This window comes from Arvicola amphibius, chromosome 8 (genome assembly GCF_903992535.2).
Source record: "Arvicola amphibius chromosome 8, mArvAmp1.2, whole genome shotgun sequence".
NCBI classification, from domain to species: domain Eukaryota; kingdom Metazoa; phylum Chordata; class Mammalia; order Rodentia; family Cricetidae; genus Arvicola; species Arvicola amphibius.
In genome coordinates, this window is record NC_052054.1 from 16,390,042 (window position 1) to 16,409,755 (window position 19,714).

At 42.0% G+C, this 19,714-nt stretch overlaps 1 protein-coding gene across 1 annotated transcript; it reads left to right on the top strand.

The window, feature by feature from the left end:
- Positions 1 to 2,228: 2,228 nt before the first annotated feature.
- Positions 2,229 to 15,824, top strand: LOC119820266 (UL16-binding protein 1-like). Its single transcript, XM_038338387.1, has 4 exons — positions 2,229 to 2,312; positions 2,613 to 2,745; positions 14,948 to 15,202; positions 15,544 to 15,824. The coding sequence occupies exons 2-4, from the start codon at positions 2,655 to 2,657 to the stop codon at positions 15,822 to 15,824; spliced, it is 627 nt and encodes a 208-aa protein (XP_038194315.1). The 5' UTR covers positions 2,229 to 2,312; positions 2,613 to 2,654.
- Positions 15,825 to 19,714: the final 3,890 nt, after the last annotated feature.

The following is a 19,714-nucleotide window of genomic DNA, read 5'->3' on the forward strand; positions in this document are numbered from 1 at the left end:
GCTCATTGTGTTCTGTAGTCCCTGGGAATGAGGACACTCCTGAGTCACAGATGCTTGCTAAGGGAGAGGGGAAACCTACTTCAGTTCTTCTAGAATAAGATTTCTACAACCATCAGGGGAACTGGAGATGTTCTGTCAGTCCTTGTCTCTTACTGCTAGGCAGATCTCAACATGTATGACCACCATGTCCCTTCTGGATTTGTCTCACTTCTGCACATCTTATCTGACTGCCCTCATTCACATAATAACCTAGTGGGAAACAGCTCACCTCATCATGTCTGCCTGAGGCCTGATGGGCCTTCTGATAGCCCAGGACCACAGGCTGCTCTCTCCCAGGGCCCAGGACCATGCCAGGGAGCACAATGACATGGAGTCTATTTTCCCTGCTACAGGTGGGTCAGGCTGGCTCCTGCCCAAGCAAGGTGCTTCTTCAATTAGACACCGCCATGAACTCCATCCGGGAGCCATTTCCTTGATGGCACTTCAGGTTGACATATTGCCCTGGGGACATTGGGGAGTCAGAGAACTCAGTAATGTTCAGTCCAGCAGGCTGGGTGTCCCAGCAGTGGCAATCTGACAGTGAAAGCTGGAGCTACAGGTGCAGATTCCATGGCTTGGTCACTGAGAATACTGTGGTGGCAGCAGTAATAGAGACACTTCCTATTTGTGGTGACCTGGGCTGGGTCACCACTGATGGAGGGTCTTGCTGTGATTCACTGTCCCCTCTGGAAACACTCCCACAGACACAGAGCATCCCAACCATCTCCACCTCTGCTAAGCCAGTTAGGCTGACAATGTTGACCACTGTAAAAACCCCTTACAGTTCTGTCCTCTGTGTTTTAGCTTACAGTGCCTACTATAGAGTAAACACAGCATGGAGGCAGCACTGACATGGAGAACACACATTGCACTACAGACACCACTACAGCCTCCCCCACCCCTGCCCTACTGTACCCTCCTCTCCCAGTAATTCCCATTCCCTTCTCATATATTCATGTTCTGCTGTTCTTCTTCATCTCTGTCTTAAACCCTCTCTCCCATCTCCTGGGCCTTTTTTTATATCCGGGTTTCTCCCCACACTTACTCCCCATTAGAGAACTATATTTAACTTTTAGAAGCTGGGATCCAAAACAAATTCAAAGCTATTTTAGATAAGGTCTGGGGAGATGTGAGCTTTCTGGGATTCACTGACCACACACCATAGCCAACTCAGAGAGCTAAGGCCAGTGAAAGACATTGTCCTAAAGTAAGACGGATGGAACCTGTGAAGCCACAGCCAAGGTCAATCCTGTATGTACAGTAGCTACTACAATTACTACTATAAACACACACACACACACACACACACACACACATACACACACCTTTACAAGCATAGGAGCAAAGGGTTCACCTGCAACAACAACAAAAAAAAAAAACTACTAAAAAAAGTGACAGGAAATTCAAACTTTTCTACCAAAGTTCTGGACTTTTCATATATAAAAGCCTCTTCTAAAACATGGGGGGGAAATCATTTTTATCTCATGTGCATGAGCTCTTTATGTGTGTGTTTCTCTGGCCCATGTGTGTGCAGTGCCCATGGAGGATCCCCTGGAACCCCAGTTCCCCAGGCTGTGAGCTGCTGTCTGAGTGCTGGGGCTCCAGCCTGGGCCCCCAAACAGCAGCTGGTGCTCTCACCCTCTGGGTCCTCTCTCCAGACCCCAGAAGCTGCTTTTAATTGGGAGAAGTTTTTAGTGGCAGAACTCTCCTGAAGGTCTTAGGTGCCAGAGTCACAGAGGTAAGGAGGAAGGCTCAGACTTCCTTCCCCACAAGACAGCTACTGCCTCCAACAGGAGAGAGCGAAAGGAAGGAAATGGAGGGGAAGGGAGAGTGACTAGAGGGGGCTGGGGGAGGGGACACCGTGACAAGCAGGGGCACAGGAACTTGAGGGTGCCAAGACCTTGAGGGTGATGGGGAAGGGACCTGGAGGGGCAAATGAGTCTGGAATGGAGGAGAAACTTGAGAAAGAGGAAGTGAGGAAGAGCAGACTGAAGGTCCCAGGGAACCCAGAGGGATGGTCTAGAGAGAGACAGAGAGAGTGAGAATCTAGAGAAGCAGGGGAAACTGTTAAAGCTACAGGGCCACTTACTGGAAGGGCCAAAAGACAACATTGTTGTGGGCGTGGAAACCTCACCGCAGGGGAGGGGCAGGTAAATATCTGCATAACTTTTGTCGGAGAACCAGCTGAAGACAGGACTTGCTGAAAGCACGACTTTATTCGGTCTCTGTCTTTCCTGATTAGTTGCCCACGGTCCCCGAGGGTGCAGCTGCGGGTGAGTGAGGTGAATGGACAGCAGGAGTGGGAGCCCAGGACCACAGCGTCCTCGCCTCTCTATTCACATGCCAGCTCCGTTCGCCTGTGTGCAAGGGGGACCGCGATCTGCTGGGAGGGAGGACTAGCCACAGGGTCCCGATGGAACCCTGAAGAGATGTAGGAAAAGATGAGGACTAGGAACCGGCATGGCTGGAGCACAGGAAGGACTGAATTCACAGCCCTGGCGCTGGGTCTTTGGCGAATCTCTACGTGAGATCCTCTGCGGGACGGTACTGAGGACTCCCCATTCTCTCCGCAGCTCTAGTCACACCAGTCCTGTGCCGTACCTCAGGAAGGAACCATGGCAAAGGCTGCAGCCACCGGATGCAATCTTTCCCTAGTTCTGCGCCTTTTTGTTCTACTGAGCTGTCTGGGATCTTCTGTTCAGCCCGGTGAGTTACCGGGACTTAATGGATGGGAGTGGGGGAGGGGAGCATTAAGGAGTAGTGGGGGGGGGGGGGAAGCACCGGGCAGGAATATCAAAGTCTCCCCTGGGGAAGCTCCTGGGCTTCTCTCTCTTCACTATCACAGGGATTTAAGTCTGGGCGCCCTGGTCGTCACCGTATCCCTCAGGGTTTCTCTTCAGAAGATTGACAAAGTTAGGGGAAAGTCAGTGTGCCAGGGCCCGAAGGGGTTGCATGAATGAGGAGCGCACAGCAGTAAAGGGGAGTAGGGGAGTAGCTAGTGACTCCCTCAGCACCACTCACTGAAGCCTAAGCCATGTCGCCAGTGTGGAGCCCTCCGGGAGGCGATCTCAGACAGCTTCCCTGGACCTAAGGCAGTCTGTGCTCTGAAGACTGCCTTCCGGGGATTCCTCTCAAGCCCTCCACCTTGCCGGGACCCATTTGTGCCTGAGCTTTCTTTCCCCTTCCCACGCTATTCTCTAGAAGATCGCAATTGATGTTTCCAAGGACAAGGCAGCCACAACCATGCACGTTCGTACTTTTCTTCGCTTTCTCTTGTTTTAAGACAGGATTTCACATCAAAGCACACGCTATAGAATCTGCAATAATCCTCTCTCTCTCTCTCTCTCTCTCTCTCTCTCTCTCTCTCTCTCTCTCTCTCCCCCTCTCCCTCTCTCTCCCCCCCCCCCCCTCCCTCCCTCCCCTCCTCTCCCTCCCCCCCCCCCCCTCTCTGTCTTCCAAATTCCGGAATTGCAGGTCTGCCCCACCGAACTCAGCTTCAACTCCCTTGTGTATCCTAACCCACCAAATTCTCTAGGCTCTCTTTTGGATAAGGAAAGTTCTCTTCATAGTTCACAGGGCTCTTTTGCTTTACCTTCTCTTCCACCAGGTGGCGATGGGTGCTTCTCTCAGCTAATCAGGGCCTGATAAACCTTTTCCATTAAGGATTCTGGCAATGGTCCTGAATAGTGGGTTTCAAAAGCTTCTGTCCTTGCTCCAAGGCCCTCATAATCTACCTCCTGGGGAGATGGCATCAGATAATGGTGTTCATTTAGGAAGGAGAGGTGTTTGTTTGTTTGTTTGTTTGTTTTCTCTGTAAATGGCAGGCACTAAATAACTTCAACTTGGCAGCCTCACTATGTCTGTCCCACATCAAATACTCAGGTCTGCATCCAGTGTGACAGCAGCAGAAGGAAACAAGCTGATGAATGGGACAACAGATTTGTCTTCTGACCCCAGATTAGGGCATATCCATGTCCCAATACTGGTGCCCATCCCCATAGGGTGTCATCAAATGCACTGCCAAAGCTGCGTGCTGCCCAGTCAGCAGAGGGTTCTATGCTGCCTGTGACGTCTGGGATATCTAGAAATGACATGAAATGACTCCTATGCTGTCCAGTGCAATTCTTAGATCCCATGACCATAGAGAACACTCCCTGAAGCCCCAGATGCTTGCTCAGGGAGAGGTGGCAGCTTCCTTGAGAACTAACCCAAGTCTCTTCCTCTAGATGAGGTAAGATGTCCACAGTCATCTAGGAAACTGGAGATGTTCTATCAGACCAGAGATCTGTCCCACCCTGCTAGGCAGTTTTCAAGATACAAGTGGTCTGTTGCATCCCTGCAGCCATGTCTCTCTTCTGGACATCTTATCTGATTGTGATCTGTCCACCTAACAACCTAGTGGGAAAGAGCTCACCTCATGGTGTCTGCCTGGGGCCTGATGGGCCTTCTCATAGCTCAGGGCCACAGACCACTCTCTCCCAGGGCCTAGGACCATGCCAGGAGACACAGTGAAATGGAGTCTATTTTCCCTCCACAGTGGGGGCAGACTGACTTCTGCCCAAGCAAAACAATTCTCCAATTAGATACCACCACGAACTCCACCCAGGGTGATTTCCTAGGACTGATACCTCAGACTGACACCTCAGACTCACAGACCGTCCTGGTCAGAGCACACTTTTTTTCTTTTTTAGTTTGGTTTGGATTTTTGAGACAAGGCCTCACTATATACTTTTGTCTGTCTTTAAACTCACTGTGGAGAACTGGATGGACACAAACTAATAAAGAGCTGCCTTACTCTGTCTCCCAAGTGCTGGGATCAGAGCCTTGTGATACCATGCCCATCTTGAACATCAAGCAAGGTCCAGAAATGAAGAAATGGGAATGAGTTTTGAAGCCACCCCCCCCCCCAGCCCAGTGACATACTTCCTTCAGTCAGCCTTAGCTACTAAACATATCCAAACAATTCCTACTAACTGGGGGCCAAGTATTCAAAGTTCTTCTCTGAAGAGGACAGGCTCATTCAAATCACCACACCAGCTATTCATGGGAGCACCTGAGTTCATCCCTGAGTGAGACAGTACAGAAAGAATGACTGAACTTGCTGCTGGGCTGAATGGTCACTCTTGTTGGGATCTGATTGGTCCTCCTGAGAAGGCAATCCGAGTCTGTCTTTGAGGTGGTTCAGTTTTAATTCTTTCTTAATATATTTTGCTTTGATTGCATGTATGTATGTGTACTACATATGTGCCTGGTGCTTTGGGAGGAGACAAAAGAGGACATGTGATCCCCTGGAACTGAAGTTCCAGGCAGTGGTGAGCCACTAAGAGCAGTTGCTGAGAATCAAACCTGGATCTTCTGCAAGAAAAACTATTCTTAAACACTGTACCATCTCTCTAGCCCCAATTTAAACAATGGGCACAAGGGTTGGGGTTTTCATGATATGGCAGCTTTCAGTTTTTTGATCATCTTTTTTGTGTGTTTATTTACTTATATTCAGCCACATCTGGATTGGCTAACCATTTCCTATGTTTAAGATTTTTCTGTTCTGTTAGTCATGACCCCTTAAGCAGTTAGGCTTCAAGGTGGGTTTTCTTACACACCAATGGACCACTGCCCTTCATATTACTGCCTCCTGACCATTCTACCTTATGGAACTTTTCTGTACCATGCTGCTAGGTTTCCAAGTTAGAAATACAGTTTCCTAACTCCACCCCTAGCCTTGAGCCATCATCATCATTCCCATGCTTCCAGCAACACTAGTGTCCATCTCCATGATCCTTCTCTCTGTGCTTCTTACCTGGGATGCTCCAGCATCCACAGACAGCATGAACTCTGCACACTTCCTCTGGAAATGATTGCTGTTCAATCCACCCTGGCAATGCACTTCTCTGAGATTTTTGATTACCACTCTTCTACTGCCAGATTTGACCAGCCTAGATTTTCTTTGTCCCATAGTGTGGGGATCCTCTGACCAAGTCCAAGAAACCATCCCTGGAGCACTACATTATGCCCAGGGATCTGCCTGTGTTTTGTTCTATTATCATTTTATTGCTTTGATAAACACTCTACCAAAAGCGATGTAGGGAGAAACTGATTTATTTCACTTCTGTAGCACAATAATAAAATCCCAAAGACATATATTGGGTTTCAAGCTGAAGATCAGAAAAGCAAAGCAACCAACCACTTGAGAGTTCTTACCTCTACCTTGCTAGATAATCCTGTCCTCAGTGTCACTGCGGAATGAGACCCTGAGCTCCAGTCTCCTCCTGTCTTATAACCCTCTCTCATGCTGGGATTAAAGGCGTGCACCACCACTATCTGGCCTCTATGGCTCACTTGTGTAGCTAGTTTTGCTCTCTGATCTTTAGGCAAACTTTATTTATTAAACCACAAATAAAATATCACTACTTTTCCCCTTTTTGTCTAAAATATAAAAGAAGGCTATAATTAATTTAAGAAAAACAAGAAAAATTATAATTTATACCTATAACTATCTAGCCTTCACCTCCCTCAGTGATCCAAGAAGGAAATAATATTAACTAAGTATAGAGGAAATATAAGTAAGCAACTTACCAAAATTGTGAGAGATGGCAAAAACAGCTGACTTCCTGGACTGTCACCCAAATTTCCTCTGCATCATTGGGGCATCTATCTTCAGCCTAAAGGCCTAGAATATTTCAGAGACTTTTCTGTGAAGTAGGATTTTTGACTGTCCTGCCTTGTGTTGACAGGTTTGGGCAGTTGCTCTTTTCTGTTTACTGCTTGTCCTGTTAGGACAGAATACTTGCAGCAGTAGAGTTTTCTTGCCCAGTGGTTTACTTTTGCCACAAAAAGTAAACTCCATGTGTAATTTCTTTGCTACCCATTATCTTCTCTGAAGTAGATTGGTGCTTCCAGGAGCAGACTTATCTCACTGTCATAAAAAAAAGAACTTATGTTATTAAAACCTCATGAATACCATATTCTGTAGATCTTTGAAGTGTTGAAGATGACCTGTCTATTTAAAATATATCTCAGTTCAACCTTGGAATCATACCCAATATGATTACAAGTGTATTTGTAATAGGTAACTTAATTTCTAATCTGTATTTCCTAATTATCTTAAATAGTTGGTAATGCTAACTTTCAACGACTATACATTTGCATTATATTATTAAATGAGTTGTATAAATGAAATACTTGAACAAAAGTAGAAAGTTATGTATAGTATGTTCTATCAAAATTAATCTCAAATTTATATCAATATACAAAATTTATATACAATATACAAAAGTCCATTCTAATGTAAAACTAATAGCTGCTTCTTAAAAGTAGATTCAATAATCTCATTTTTATTATCTCTATCATACATATTATGTTATATATAATAAGATAAAAGGGATATCATTGAATTATATAGAATACATAAGCACATAATATGTATCCTATTATATATAATATGTAACATATAATATATATAATAAGATTAAAGGGAGATTGTTGAATCATGCATATACATATACACACATATCCACATATACATACACACACACACACACACACACACACAAACACACACACATATATATATATATATATATATATCCTTCCTTTTTCCTTTTCATAGTAGATTCAATAATCTACCCTTTTGTCCTATCATATCTAGATTCAACTTTTTTCTTTTCAAAACAAGAACTCTAAATTAATTTATCCTCCTTTTTTAAAGCTTTCTTTCTTGACCATTACCAATCACAACTTGTAACCAATCCCCCTAAATAATGACAAATGTCCTTAACCCAATGAAAGACCAAAAACCACCCACCCCACCTCTTCACCTCTTGGGAATGTGGGCATTATGTTCCTAAATTTACTTCCTGCTATCTGGGGTGACAGTATCTTTAGAGGGTACTGAAAAGAAAAGTTTAGGTTAATTGTTACGTCCTGGGAGTGGTAGTTTTAACTTTTGTTGCCCAGCCTCTGTGTAATGGGAAAGTACAAGGCTTGTCTCCAGTCCTGGCTACAGTGGTCTGTGAGGTTGGATCATCCCAGCTAGCCACCTCAAAATTGTTCTGAGCAGCCGGGCGGTGGTGGCGCACGCCTTTAATCCCAGCACTCGGGAGGCAGAGGCAGGCGGATCTCTGTGAGTTCGAGGCCAGCCTGGTCTACAAGAGCTAGTTCCAGGACAGGCTCTAAAAAAGCTGCAGAGAAACCCTGTCTCGAAAAACCAAAAAAAGAATAAAGAAAAAAAAATTGTTCTGAGCAGTTTGTAGTCCAAAGCCAATCTTTAGGTGGTGTTTTTCAGCTTAGTGGTGTTATCATAGTAATCATTGTTGAGAGGCCCCATTTTTGTATTGGAGATTTCAAAGATCGCTGTTCGATGAGTTCATAGTTCACTACAGAAAACTGATAAAAACTCAAACCCAAAATTTTGTACAGGAAGGTAGATGAAACCTTTTTTTATAATTAGTGCTCTAAGCAACTGCTAATATCATGACAAAAATTTAATATATATATGTATATATATAAATTTTATAAATTTTGAGACAATATTTAAACCTTAAGAAAAGTTGCTAAAGAGTCAATATAAAACTAGAAGATTATGAGATTAGTGGCAAGAAAAAAGTCCTTAAATATTTATTTTTCTTCTGTCCCATATCAGCTGACTCTTTGGACATGAGACAGGCATTTTGGATTTACTTTAGCAAGCATTTTTGGGTTTAGAGAAGGAGAGAGCCACACTCCAACTCCAAAGCCATCTTGCATCTTTAATTGTATTAGGACTAAAAAAAAGACCATTTGTATCATATGTCTATAGAGAAAAGCAGAAACAAACATTTGAGAAGATTTATGAAATTGTATCCTGTTGGAAATGTAATATACCAGTAGGCCAATTTACTGTTTTTCTTGGGACATTTTTTGGATGATTTGCCTCTTTTCTTCAAGTGTCTCATTTGTCCAGTGGTCTTCAAATTCCTTAGTTGGATGACTTTATTCTTCTTAAAAGACAGCAATAAAATCCTTCCAAAACTCTAATTTTGTGGAGGTTCTCTTTTGGCAAGTTATTTCTGATTAAATGAAAAACACTTGTTAGTTTAACGGGTTAGTTTAGATTAAGAGGCCTTGCTGCTTGATGAACTATCATCTCTCTTAATTGAGAAGTCTCTTGTTCAAATCAAACCCTTATCAATTTTGATGGTGTCCATAACTTTTCTTCTCCTTTGGATACAAAAGCAAAACCCCTTCTCCAATGTATTGCATGTCTTGGTTTCCATTCTGAGATCAGTACTTCTTTAAAGTATACCAGCTAGTTTAATTTCATAGTTTTTTCTACTATCCAATGTATCTCCACAGCTGTTTTTCCTTTCTCATTATCTAGAAAATTCAAAGTTAATAAAGCATTATGCAATCTAGATATGGGGTTTTTATCATTCTTTCTGTTTATTTAACATATTCTTTAGAGTTTGATTTAGTTTTTCTATAGCTGCTTGCCCTGTAGGAGTATGTGCTATAACTGTAATATGATTTATATTATAAAAGGAAAATTTTCTTTAGACATATAAGGAAAATTTTCACAGAGACATATGCTGCAGCATTGTCTGTATTTATTTGTACAGGTATCTCCATGATGACCATAATCTGTAATATGTTTTATAGTATAATAAGCAAATTTTCTAATAGACATAAAAATATTTTTAAAGCATATGCTGGAGTATTGTCTGTGTTTGTTTGTACAAGTATATTCATCATGGCCATATCTTGTAGCAAATATGTGATAATCAGCTTTTTCCATAATCAAAGCGGTTGCCCATTGAGAACCTGAATAGGTATAAATGGTGTGGCATACATATTTTAGTTTTCCAAATTCTACAAATTGGAGCACATTTATCTGCCATATTTCATTCATTTGACTGCCTGTGGGTTACTTCCTGAAGGTAGTGGAGTTTGGTTGTACAAAGAACAAGTAAGACATTTCCTTATAATTTCATTAGCTTGTTGCCACATGATGCAAAAGCCTTTTTTCAAACCTTTCCTAGTGAAATAATGTTTTCTATGAAATTCTGAGATGCACAGAACTTTTCAAATCAATAACTGATCAATTTCTTCATTACCTTGTGCTACAAGACCTGGGAGGCCTGTACGGGTTGGATGTGTTCTGTGTATATGGGATGTTTACTATTCCTCACTATATCATGTAACTTAATAAATAATGAAGTCAATTATGTGCCATCTGCCATAAATTCAGTGGTTTCAATATGTAAAAATTTTTTATACATATTGCAAATTGGTAACTATGTTGAGAGGTTTGGTAAAATTCATTAGTACCATGAGAATAGCATCTAATTTTGACTTTTAAATGAAAGTGCTTAGATCGACTTTAATTAAATTTTCTGGTTTGTAGCCAGCTTTAATTGAATTCTTCACATCAGTATGGAATGTAGGATCTCCAGATATTGGTGTTCCAATATAATGTGAGGAAGGATCCAGTTGGTTTTCTGTATCAGTTGAATTCTCTTGTTTTTGGGATATTTGTTCTTAAACTCTAAAAAATAAAACTACTACAAGCTCTTTGACACAGTTCACTTTCTGTTCATAATTTGTCAATTTCATTATTATTAAAAGGTACTATAATTTCTTCTGGATCTATTACTGCTAATTGATGAAGTCTCAATGTTTCTTTTAGAATTAATTCAGAGACTTTTTCCACATAAATTTTTAATTTTTTATTTGTTTTACATGACAAAAAGATCCATTATAAGATAATATCTTTCCTCTGCATTAAAATTCATGTAGGGGAATGTTTAGAGGTAAATATGAACAGAATTCAGTTAAGTTTTGAATCCACATGATCTACATGTGCCTTCTGTAATTTCTCTTCCACTAAGGCAATTCTCTCTCAGCTTCAGCTGATTGTTTCCTGGTACTATTCAAGTCTTTTTCACCATCTAAGGTTTTGATCAGATTAGTCAGTTCATGAGAACCTATCCCAATAGTGGGCCATAGATGGAAAATATATCCTAGCAATCATTGAAAGTCATTAACAGTCTGCAAACAGTCTCTCCAAACTGGCACCTTATGGGGTCTAAATTTTTGCAAATCTAGTTTATAGCCTAAATACTTAATAGAATCTCCTGTTTGTATTTTTGAGGAACCATTTGTAAACACCAAAAAGGCAACATTTTCTTTGCCTTTTCAAACATTCTTTCTAAAGTATCTACATTTGATTCAGAGAGCAAAATGTTATCCATGTATTGGTAAACAATTGGAAATTGGTGATGTATCATTTCCAATGACTCCCATACAAAATATTGGCACAGGATGGGGATATTTAACATTGCCTGTGGAAATATCATCTATTGATTGTCAGGGTCCGTGGCTCCAACATAGAAACTATTTTTTTTTTAACTTGACCAGTACGGAGGAATGAGAGATAATGAGACACAGTTTACATAGTAATATCGGAAGGTCATCTTAGGCTTTATCCATTTTTGAAGATCTACCTGTGTTTATTATTTAAACACCTTTTATCCCCCAGGTAAACCAATGTGGAACCTCATTAATATTTTCTTTTGGGGAGATGCCGGACTACCGAAACACCTGTAACTTAAGTCACTAGCTTGGAATCAACAGCTCTCCCAAGGTGATCTATATATTAACAAAAGAGAAGGAGCCATACATCCTGGCCTTTGTTAGGTGGCCAGCTTGTTTGACAGGATTGTAGCTGCCTTGGAAATTAAGCATGGCCAGAGAGCCTGGCTGCAAATATTTTGTAGGAAATATGGGCCTACAATCCACTCTCTCTTATTAATTTTAATAACTCCTGTGTTTCTGTAACAGGACAGATAGATCATGCTTGGCTTGGGCAAAGTCTTTTTCCTTTACCCAAATTTTCCCATCTTTGGAACAGGCATTGATGTATGTGAGCTCCTGTCTTAGGCATCTAAAGAGAAGAAGCTTTAAACCCATCATTGACTGTTGATCTCTGTAAAGAAAAGAGATTAGTGGAGAGAAATATACTTTTAAGCCCTGTGTATCATAGCCATAACTTTTTGTCAGGATAAATCATAACGCTTTATGAATAATTATGCTTTTAAAGGCTATAGTCTCCTATTTAAAGGAGAAGAGAATCACCCGAGTTGGAAATGTTTCCTCCGCTGGTTTAGAGCACCATTTAGATCTAAAATTTTCAGCATATGTGTCAACTCCCAACACACAAACTCTTTTTAGTAATTGTCAATAACAACAAGTCAAAATCATAATTTTTTGCATCACCGGTCAATACTGACTCTTTAATTATCTTTTTTTGTATTATAATTTTATATTGTTGGTCAGTACCGACTTTTTAAAATTTTTTTGGTCAGTATCATTGTTTTTAGTACCATTGGTCAATACCATTTTTTTATCATCTTATATGCAGTTGTAAATATCAGGTCATTACCAGTAAGAGTACAATAACATTTGCTGTTATCAAATATGACTTTCGATCTCTGAGCAGCTGTTAAGCCCTTAGTCTGCCCCCTTCTTAAGTGAAGAGGGGTTTTAGTCATTTTTTATTTTGAGTCTTTTTTTTAAGGGGAAAGCATAGGTTTTAGTTTTTAGGCTTAATATTCTATTTAAATAAGTCTATGTCCCAGAAATTGAGAGCACTCAAATGTTTAGTTTGTATCTTAATTCTAAAGCAAACAGGTTTTAAACCACAGCAAGCTTTAGACATCATAGTCAGCTCATCTCAGCAGGGTCTCTTTGTCCAAAGTCTCTGGAGGCAGAATGGTACCTTATAGTGTAGAGTGGCAGCAGCTGCAGGTCCAAGTCAGGCGCTCCTTTCTGTGGAGGCTGGGAAAGCTGGATCACGGGTTCCTCCTCGAGTTCTTCTTATTCCGTTTCTTCTGCTGGGCGGTTATCAGCTATGTTATCATCAGGTCTGCTGTCCTTTTGCTTTCTCCTTGTCCCATATTTCTATATTTACAAATTTTACTCCTGATATTACTGTCCTGTTTTGTTATCTCTTAGCAGACTGAGAATTATTATAAGTAGGCACTGCTTTTGACAGAGGTTTTCTGTCCTTTCAGTTCCAAAGAAATACACAGAGGTCTCCATTAATCATAAACTGGTTGGCCTAATAGCTCAGGCTTCTTATTAACTCTAACATCCTACATCTTAACCTATAATTCTTTTCTATGTTAGCCACATTGCTCGGTACCTTTCAGTGAGGTGTTCTCATCTTGCTTTCTCTGCATCTGGTGACAACTGCAGACTGAGCTTTCCTCTTTCCAGAATTCTCTTGTTCTCATTGGCCTGCCTCTATTTCCTATCTGGCTGCCCCACCTGTATTCCCTTCCTAGCTACTGGCCAATCAGCATTTTATTAAAAAAGTACAAGAAACAAATCTTTACAGGATAAAACCATTGTTCCACAGCACACTGCTGTATTATTATATATTATTATGAGAAAGCAAGTTTTTCTCCTTTTTTAAAATAAATGTATAGTGAAGAAACAACATTTTAAGTCAATAACTACAAGAGGCCATCCTTTAGGCAATAGAGAAGGTAAAGGAATTCTAGACTAAACCAAGAATTATCAAAGCAAGAAGGACTATCAAAATGATAATTAACAGTAAGTCAATCCCAATTAAGTTTATAATTCCTTTGTTTAACTGTTTCATTTTTAAATCATGCATTGCATAAATATACAGAGACATAACTTGCTCTATTGTGATGGTGTTTCCCATTTTTAATATGGGAAAAACTCTCCCTTTTAACTAATTCCTCCCTTAAAAATTCCCAGTTTTCTCACCAAATCTGCCACCAATGATGAGGAATATCTAAATCTTATTGCTGCTGTGCAGAACAGTAAAAGCCTGTCTGGATATGAAGGCATCTACCTAGTTTGGCAGCAGCCTGAGAAGGGGGTTCAGGGAAAGCCCACCAGGAGAGTAGAAATAAAAACCTTTCCAGTAGGTGAGCAAACCTGGCCTAGGCTGGTGGCTGCCTAGTCACAGGCAAATGGCTTTTTTAAAAATGAATTTGTACTCCAAAAGTTTGGTGTCAGAGATGTAGAACAAATAATAAAAACCCAGAGACAAATATTGGGGTCCAAGCTGAGGATCAGAAAAGCAAAGCAGCCAAGCCACTAGAGAGCACTGGGCGATCCTGTTCTCAGTGTAACAGCAGACTGACAGCAGAGACCTTTAGCTCCTGTCTCCTCCCAGCTTATATTCCTCTCTAGTGTTGGAATTAAAAACATCCACGACCACTGCCCAGCCACTATGGCTAACTATTGTAGCTGTTGGGATTGAAGGTGTATGCCACCGCTTCTTGGAATATATGACTGTGTAGTGTGGTTAGCTTTACTTTCTGATCTTTAGGTAAACTTGACTTATTAAGACACAAATAAAATATCACTACAGATACTACTTTTAAGTCATAGTCTATCATTGAGGGAGGTCAGGGAAGGTACTCAGAGGCAGGCCCACGTGCTATTCCACACAGCATTATCTATGACCAAGGAACTCACTTCACAGCCAGAGAGGCACAGCAGAAACCAAGGAGGATGCTGCTTGCTGCCTGGATCCTAGCTCCTGCATAGGTCAGAGACCACCTGCCCTGGGAATGGTAACTCCCACAGTGTTTGGCCATTCCTACATCATTAACAGTATAAACAGTCTCTCAATAGACACTCCCTTCTTAGGTGAGTCTAGGCTGGATCAAACCAACAGCTGAGCTAATCAGCAAAGATGTTCAAGTCTTAATTTTTTCTTCCTTCCTTCCTTCCTTCCTTCCTTCCTTCCTTCCTTCCTTTCTTTCTTTCTTTCTTTCTTTCTTTTTTTCTTTTAAAATGGCATTATTCAAAAGGGTTTTCTTGTTCCATAGGCAGAGACTGTCCCTGAGCCCCTGCTCTGCATCCCTAACCTCACTGAAAGTTTCCTTCACAGATGCTGCTTCTCTTTGCTACAACTACACTGTTGGCAAGTCAAGGTCTGGATTATGGTGGCGCAAAGTCCAATGCCAACTGAATGAAGAGACTTTTCTTTCCTATGACAGTAACGGCTGCCATGCCGTTGGTGCTCTGGGGAACAGGCTGAATGCCACACAGTTCTGTGAAAAGCAGGTTGACACTCTGAAAGATGGAACTGACTTGTTCAAAAACCTAGCACTTCAGATGACTCTGAAGACTCATGCAATCAGAGGTAAGTTTCAAATAACCCCATAGGTATGGTGATATAGCTCAGTGATAGAGTGATTGCCCAGCATGCGTGATGCCTAGGTTCAATTCCCACTACTACAAACTAAATAAAAGAACATATTAGATGGCTCCCTAAAGGAAAAAATCCTGATTTTTGACAGGTTAGGAACATTCATTGTTTTTGTGGATAAAAAGAAAATGAATCACTGTTGGTCCCTCCCAACTAAGTGGTCCAGCAGCAAGGCTAAAATGTGGAGGGTAGAGCAAGGTCAGAGGATGAGAAGGGAGGATCCTGGGTAGATAGATAGGATTCATCAAGGGCAAAGACTAATCTCTTTCCAATAGGCACAGATCTGCAGGCCAAGATGTGTTGTTGGCATGAAGTAGATGGACATTTCAATGGAATCTGGGACTTTTACCTCAGTGGACACAGAATGTTGCATGTTGACTCAAAAACTGGAAAATGGATAGAAGTTATTCCTGGATCCAGCTGGATGAAAGATATGTTGGAGGAAAACAAGGATGTAACTAGCTTCTTAAAAATGACCTCACAGGGAGACTGCAGGTCCTCGCTTGAGGAGTTGAAGTTGCCCTGGGGAGAAAAGCTGGAGCCTACAGGTAACTGACAAAAACGGGAGGAAGCTCTTTGCAGATGAGACGTGTGTGTGTGTGTGTGTGTGTGTGTGTGTGTGTGTGTGTGTGTTTAATAATTTAATCACTGTGAGTTCTTGAGTTAATGGCCATTTTTCCATCATTCCTTTCATTTCTCACCCTCTCCTATCTCATTAAATGTTCTCTACTTTGCTTCTCGCTGGCCATTACAGTCTGAGCATCCTTGTGTTTCCTGTCCTTTTCCCCATTCTAGACTCACTGTTGCTTCTCATCTCACTTGCTCTGTCTTCTTCCCTGGCACCATCTTCACAGGTGAGCTCCTCTCCTGACAGAGGAAAGATGAGGCCCCATCATAATCCTGCTTCCCCTACCATAGTTCCATGAGTCTTTGAGCTCAGCGGACATGCTCCCCTCCCTTCTGATGGAGGAGTGTCTATGTGTTACTTTCATTATTAATAAAGAAAACTGCCTTGGCCCTTTAAGAGAACAGAAAATTAGGTAGGTGGAGTAGACAGAACAGAATTCTGGGAAAGAGGGGGAGACGCTTCAGGCAGCCGCCATGCTTCTCTCCAAGATGGATGCAGGTTAAGATCTCTCCTGGTAAGGCACCCCTCGTGGTGCTATATAAATTACTAAATATGGGTTAAAGCAAGATATGAGAATTAGCCAATAAGAGGCTGAAACTATGGGCCAGGCAGTGTTTAAAAGAATACAGTTTCCATGTAATTATTTCGGGTGTAAAGTTAGCCGGCCACCGGGTGGCGGGACGCGGCCCGCCGCTTCACACTACAGATTGCTAGCCGGGTGGTGGGACACAGCCCCGCCGCTTCACACTACACCCTTCCTAATCAGGACCCACCTAAACCATTGTTGAATAGCCATAGGGATAAAATTCTGTGTGTTGCTGAATTTCCTGAGCACAAAGAAGCTAAAGTTTTGAGATCTGGTCAAAGACTTCACTGTGCTTCCACTTCAGCCTCGCCAACTGCTGCTCCAGATGTGGTCCAGCCTTCGTCCATGGCCATAAAGACCAACATCTCTGTCCTGCTGGTAATTCTTATGTGCTTGCTCCTGAATCTTCTCTCAGGAGACTTGGCATTGACAGGTACTGAGGGCAGTGTTGGGAGTGGGGTAAGAAACAGGTGGGTGAGGAGTAAGGAAGAAGCAATTCCTGAGGTCCTGCTCATGTCCCTCAACTGTAGCATCTTATTGAGAAAGGAGGCAAGAGATCTGGCGTCCATGTCATCTGCTAGTCATAACTTGTGCATGCTCAGCCTTGACAGGACAAGAATCATGTCACAGACCAGTTGGGAATGAGGAGAGAACACAGCAAAGTGTCTGATCAGAGCAGGTTCCTAATCAGGAGGGTTCCATGATGCAGATGTGCACACAGCAGGAACACTAAAGAATATGTGAGCTCCACTTAGGGTGTGGAGGGAAGAGCATTCCATTCTACAGATAAAGATAAAGAAGATATAAAGAAAAGAGATGGCCCAATGACAAAAAACCACCTGCTGCTCATGCATCAGATCAGAGTACTATTCACAGAACTCACAAGGTAGTTCATAACTATACAACTCTAGGTCCAGGGGAACCTGCCCTTTCTTCTTCTTCACAGAGCCCAGGTATTCACACAGTGCACATACAGACATGCAGGCTCACATTCAAACACACTAAATAGAATTGAATCAATCAGCAGCAGCAGCCTCTAGAACCCTTGGGGCAGTATCCCCAATGGAGACAGGAGAAACTGAGATGCTGATGGGGTCGACCTCTTCAATCTAGGCTGTGCAGATGAACAAGGGGCAAGGACAGTCACATCCACGCCTGTATGTGTCATGCCAAGGCTGAGAAATTATTGAGAAGAAAGCTGGATAGGGCTCCCCCCTACTCCTCCAGGCCCTCCCATCAGGCCCTGAGTCAGGAAACAGAGCTAGTCATTACCACTTTATTCTGAACTCCCAGGCCTGGGGCTCTGGACATGGGAAAGAATTAGGAAGACAGTAGGGGATCCAGGATGGAGAGCCCAGGGGTGATAGAGTAGGGGACTGAATGACCCTCAGTGAAGGTGGCTGTGGGGTGGTGATTACTGGTACAGGGCACCTGGGAGAACTGACCCCAGCTTTCCTCAGACCCTTCAAAAGACGTGTTTCCTTTCTACAGGTTGAAGATGCTCCAGAGAAGTCATAAGAGTTTATCTGGTTCAGACACTCTCCCTTTCCATCAGTCTCAACCAGATGAATCAGGATGCTGCAAACACAGCATTTCATGGTCTTTCACTCTGTTGTCTTCGTTTAGGTCCTATCTTATCACCTTGTACTATTTCCATGGTGCTCCCCGTGGGATTTGTCCTTATCATGGAATTACTTGAACTAGAGATGTGAAAAAGACTATGGTTATGTACCCATTCCTAGCATAGGAAACGTAACCAGATCTCCTTAGTGGGTATGTGTAGTTTTTACTCCTGTGTATCATATCAGTATTTAAGTATATATGATACAAAGGAATACTTCACAAGTGAAAAGATAATATCTTAAGATATTATTACTGTTATATGTTAGTTTCTGTAACATGCACTAGGTCCAGCAATGGTTACAAGCACACTGGGGACAGAGAACCCAGAAGCTGCTCAGTCTGACAGGCTGGCTGTCCCTGCAGTGACAATCTGGCAGTGAAAGGCAGAAGGTCCTGGGAGCTGGTGCTGCTGGGTCCAAGTCCTCCTGGTGCAGGTCTGGGTCAGTGCTGCTCTCCACCATGCTCAGAGGAGCTTCTTCTGCACATCCAGACCTGGGATGAAAGGAGAGTGAACTCACACTAGTTTTCTCTGACTGCACAGGGACACTTTGCACAAATGCACTAGCACTCACACACACACATGACATGTAACAGTGACAACATAAAAACCCTAAAGTATGGAGAATTCACTGTTGAAAACAATATTTTTTTGAGTTAGGACCTAACTACATAGCACAGCATGGAATGGAACTCACTCTGCAGACCAGACTGTCCTGGAACTCAGAGATCCACCTGTTCCTACATCCCCAGCATTGTGCTTAAAGGTGTGTGCACCACACCTGATTCTTGTATTTTGAGGTCTTATGGGGTGCTACTAAAGTATTACTAATGTAAGGTGTACTATTTCTCCCTAATTAATTTGTAACTATAGTGGCATTAAGTGAACTGTCCATATTCATATATCTCAAGCATCACTAAAGGAAACCTGTAACAACTAATCCTGGGAAAGAGAAATTGAGGACTAGTTGTTTAGTAGAAGTCACTGGTAATGTCTGTTCTTTATTTTCATTACTGGAAGCCATCTGATTGCTGACTTGGCAGCTTTAAAATGCCATATTTCTGCTCAGATGCTTATAAACTTTCTTCTTATGATTGCTTTACAGATGTTCATGTTTCTAAAAATGTGTGCATGCCTGCATTGTTGTCAGGGTTTCTGTCTTGCCTAGTTCCCACAGTTGTTAAGTCCCAAAGAAATCACACAGAGATCTACATTAGTTATAAACCGATTGGCCCAATAGCTCATACTTCTTAACTCTTAAAGTTATATAACTCATTATTAGCCCATTATTCTTATTTGTGTTAGCCATGAAGTTCAATACCTTATTCAGCAGGGCACTCACATCTTGCTTCTTCTGTGGTTGGGTAAGGACTGCAGAAGAATGAACTTCCTCCTTCCCAGAATTCTCCTGTTCTCATTGACCCACCTATACTTCCTGCCTGGCTACTGGCCAATCAGCATTTATTTAAAATAATAATTGACAGAATACAGGCCATTCTCCCACACCACTGTATTGTGTGATCTTTCCTAAAAATTTTCAAAGAAGCATCTTGTCATTATTTAATTTTACTTTTCAAGCTTTGTGACAATGTATATTTTATTTATGGTAAA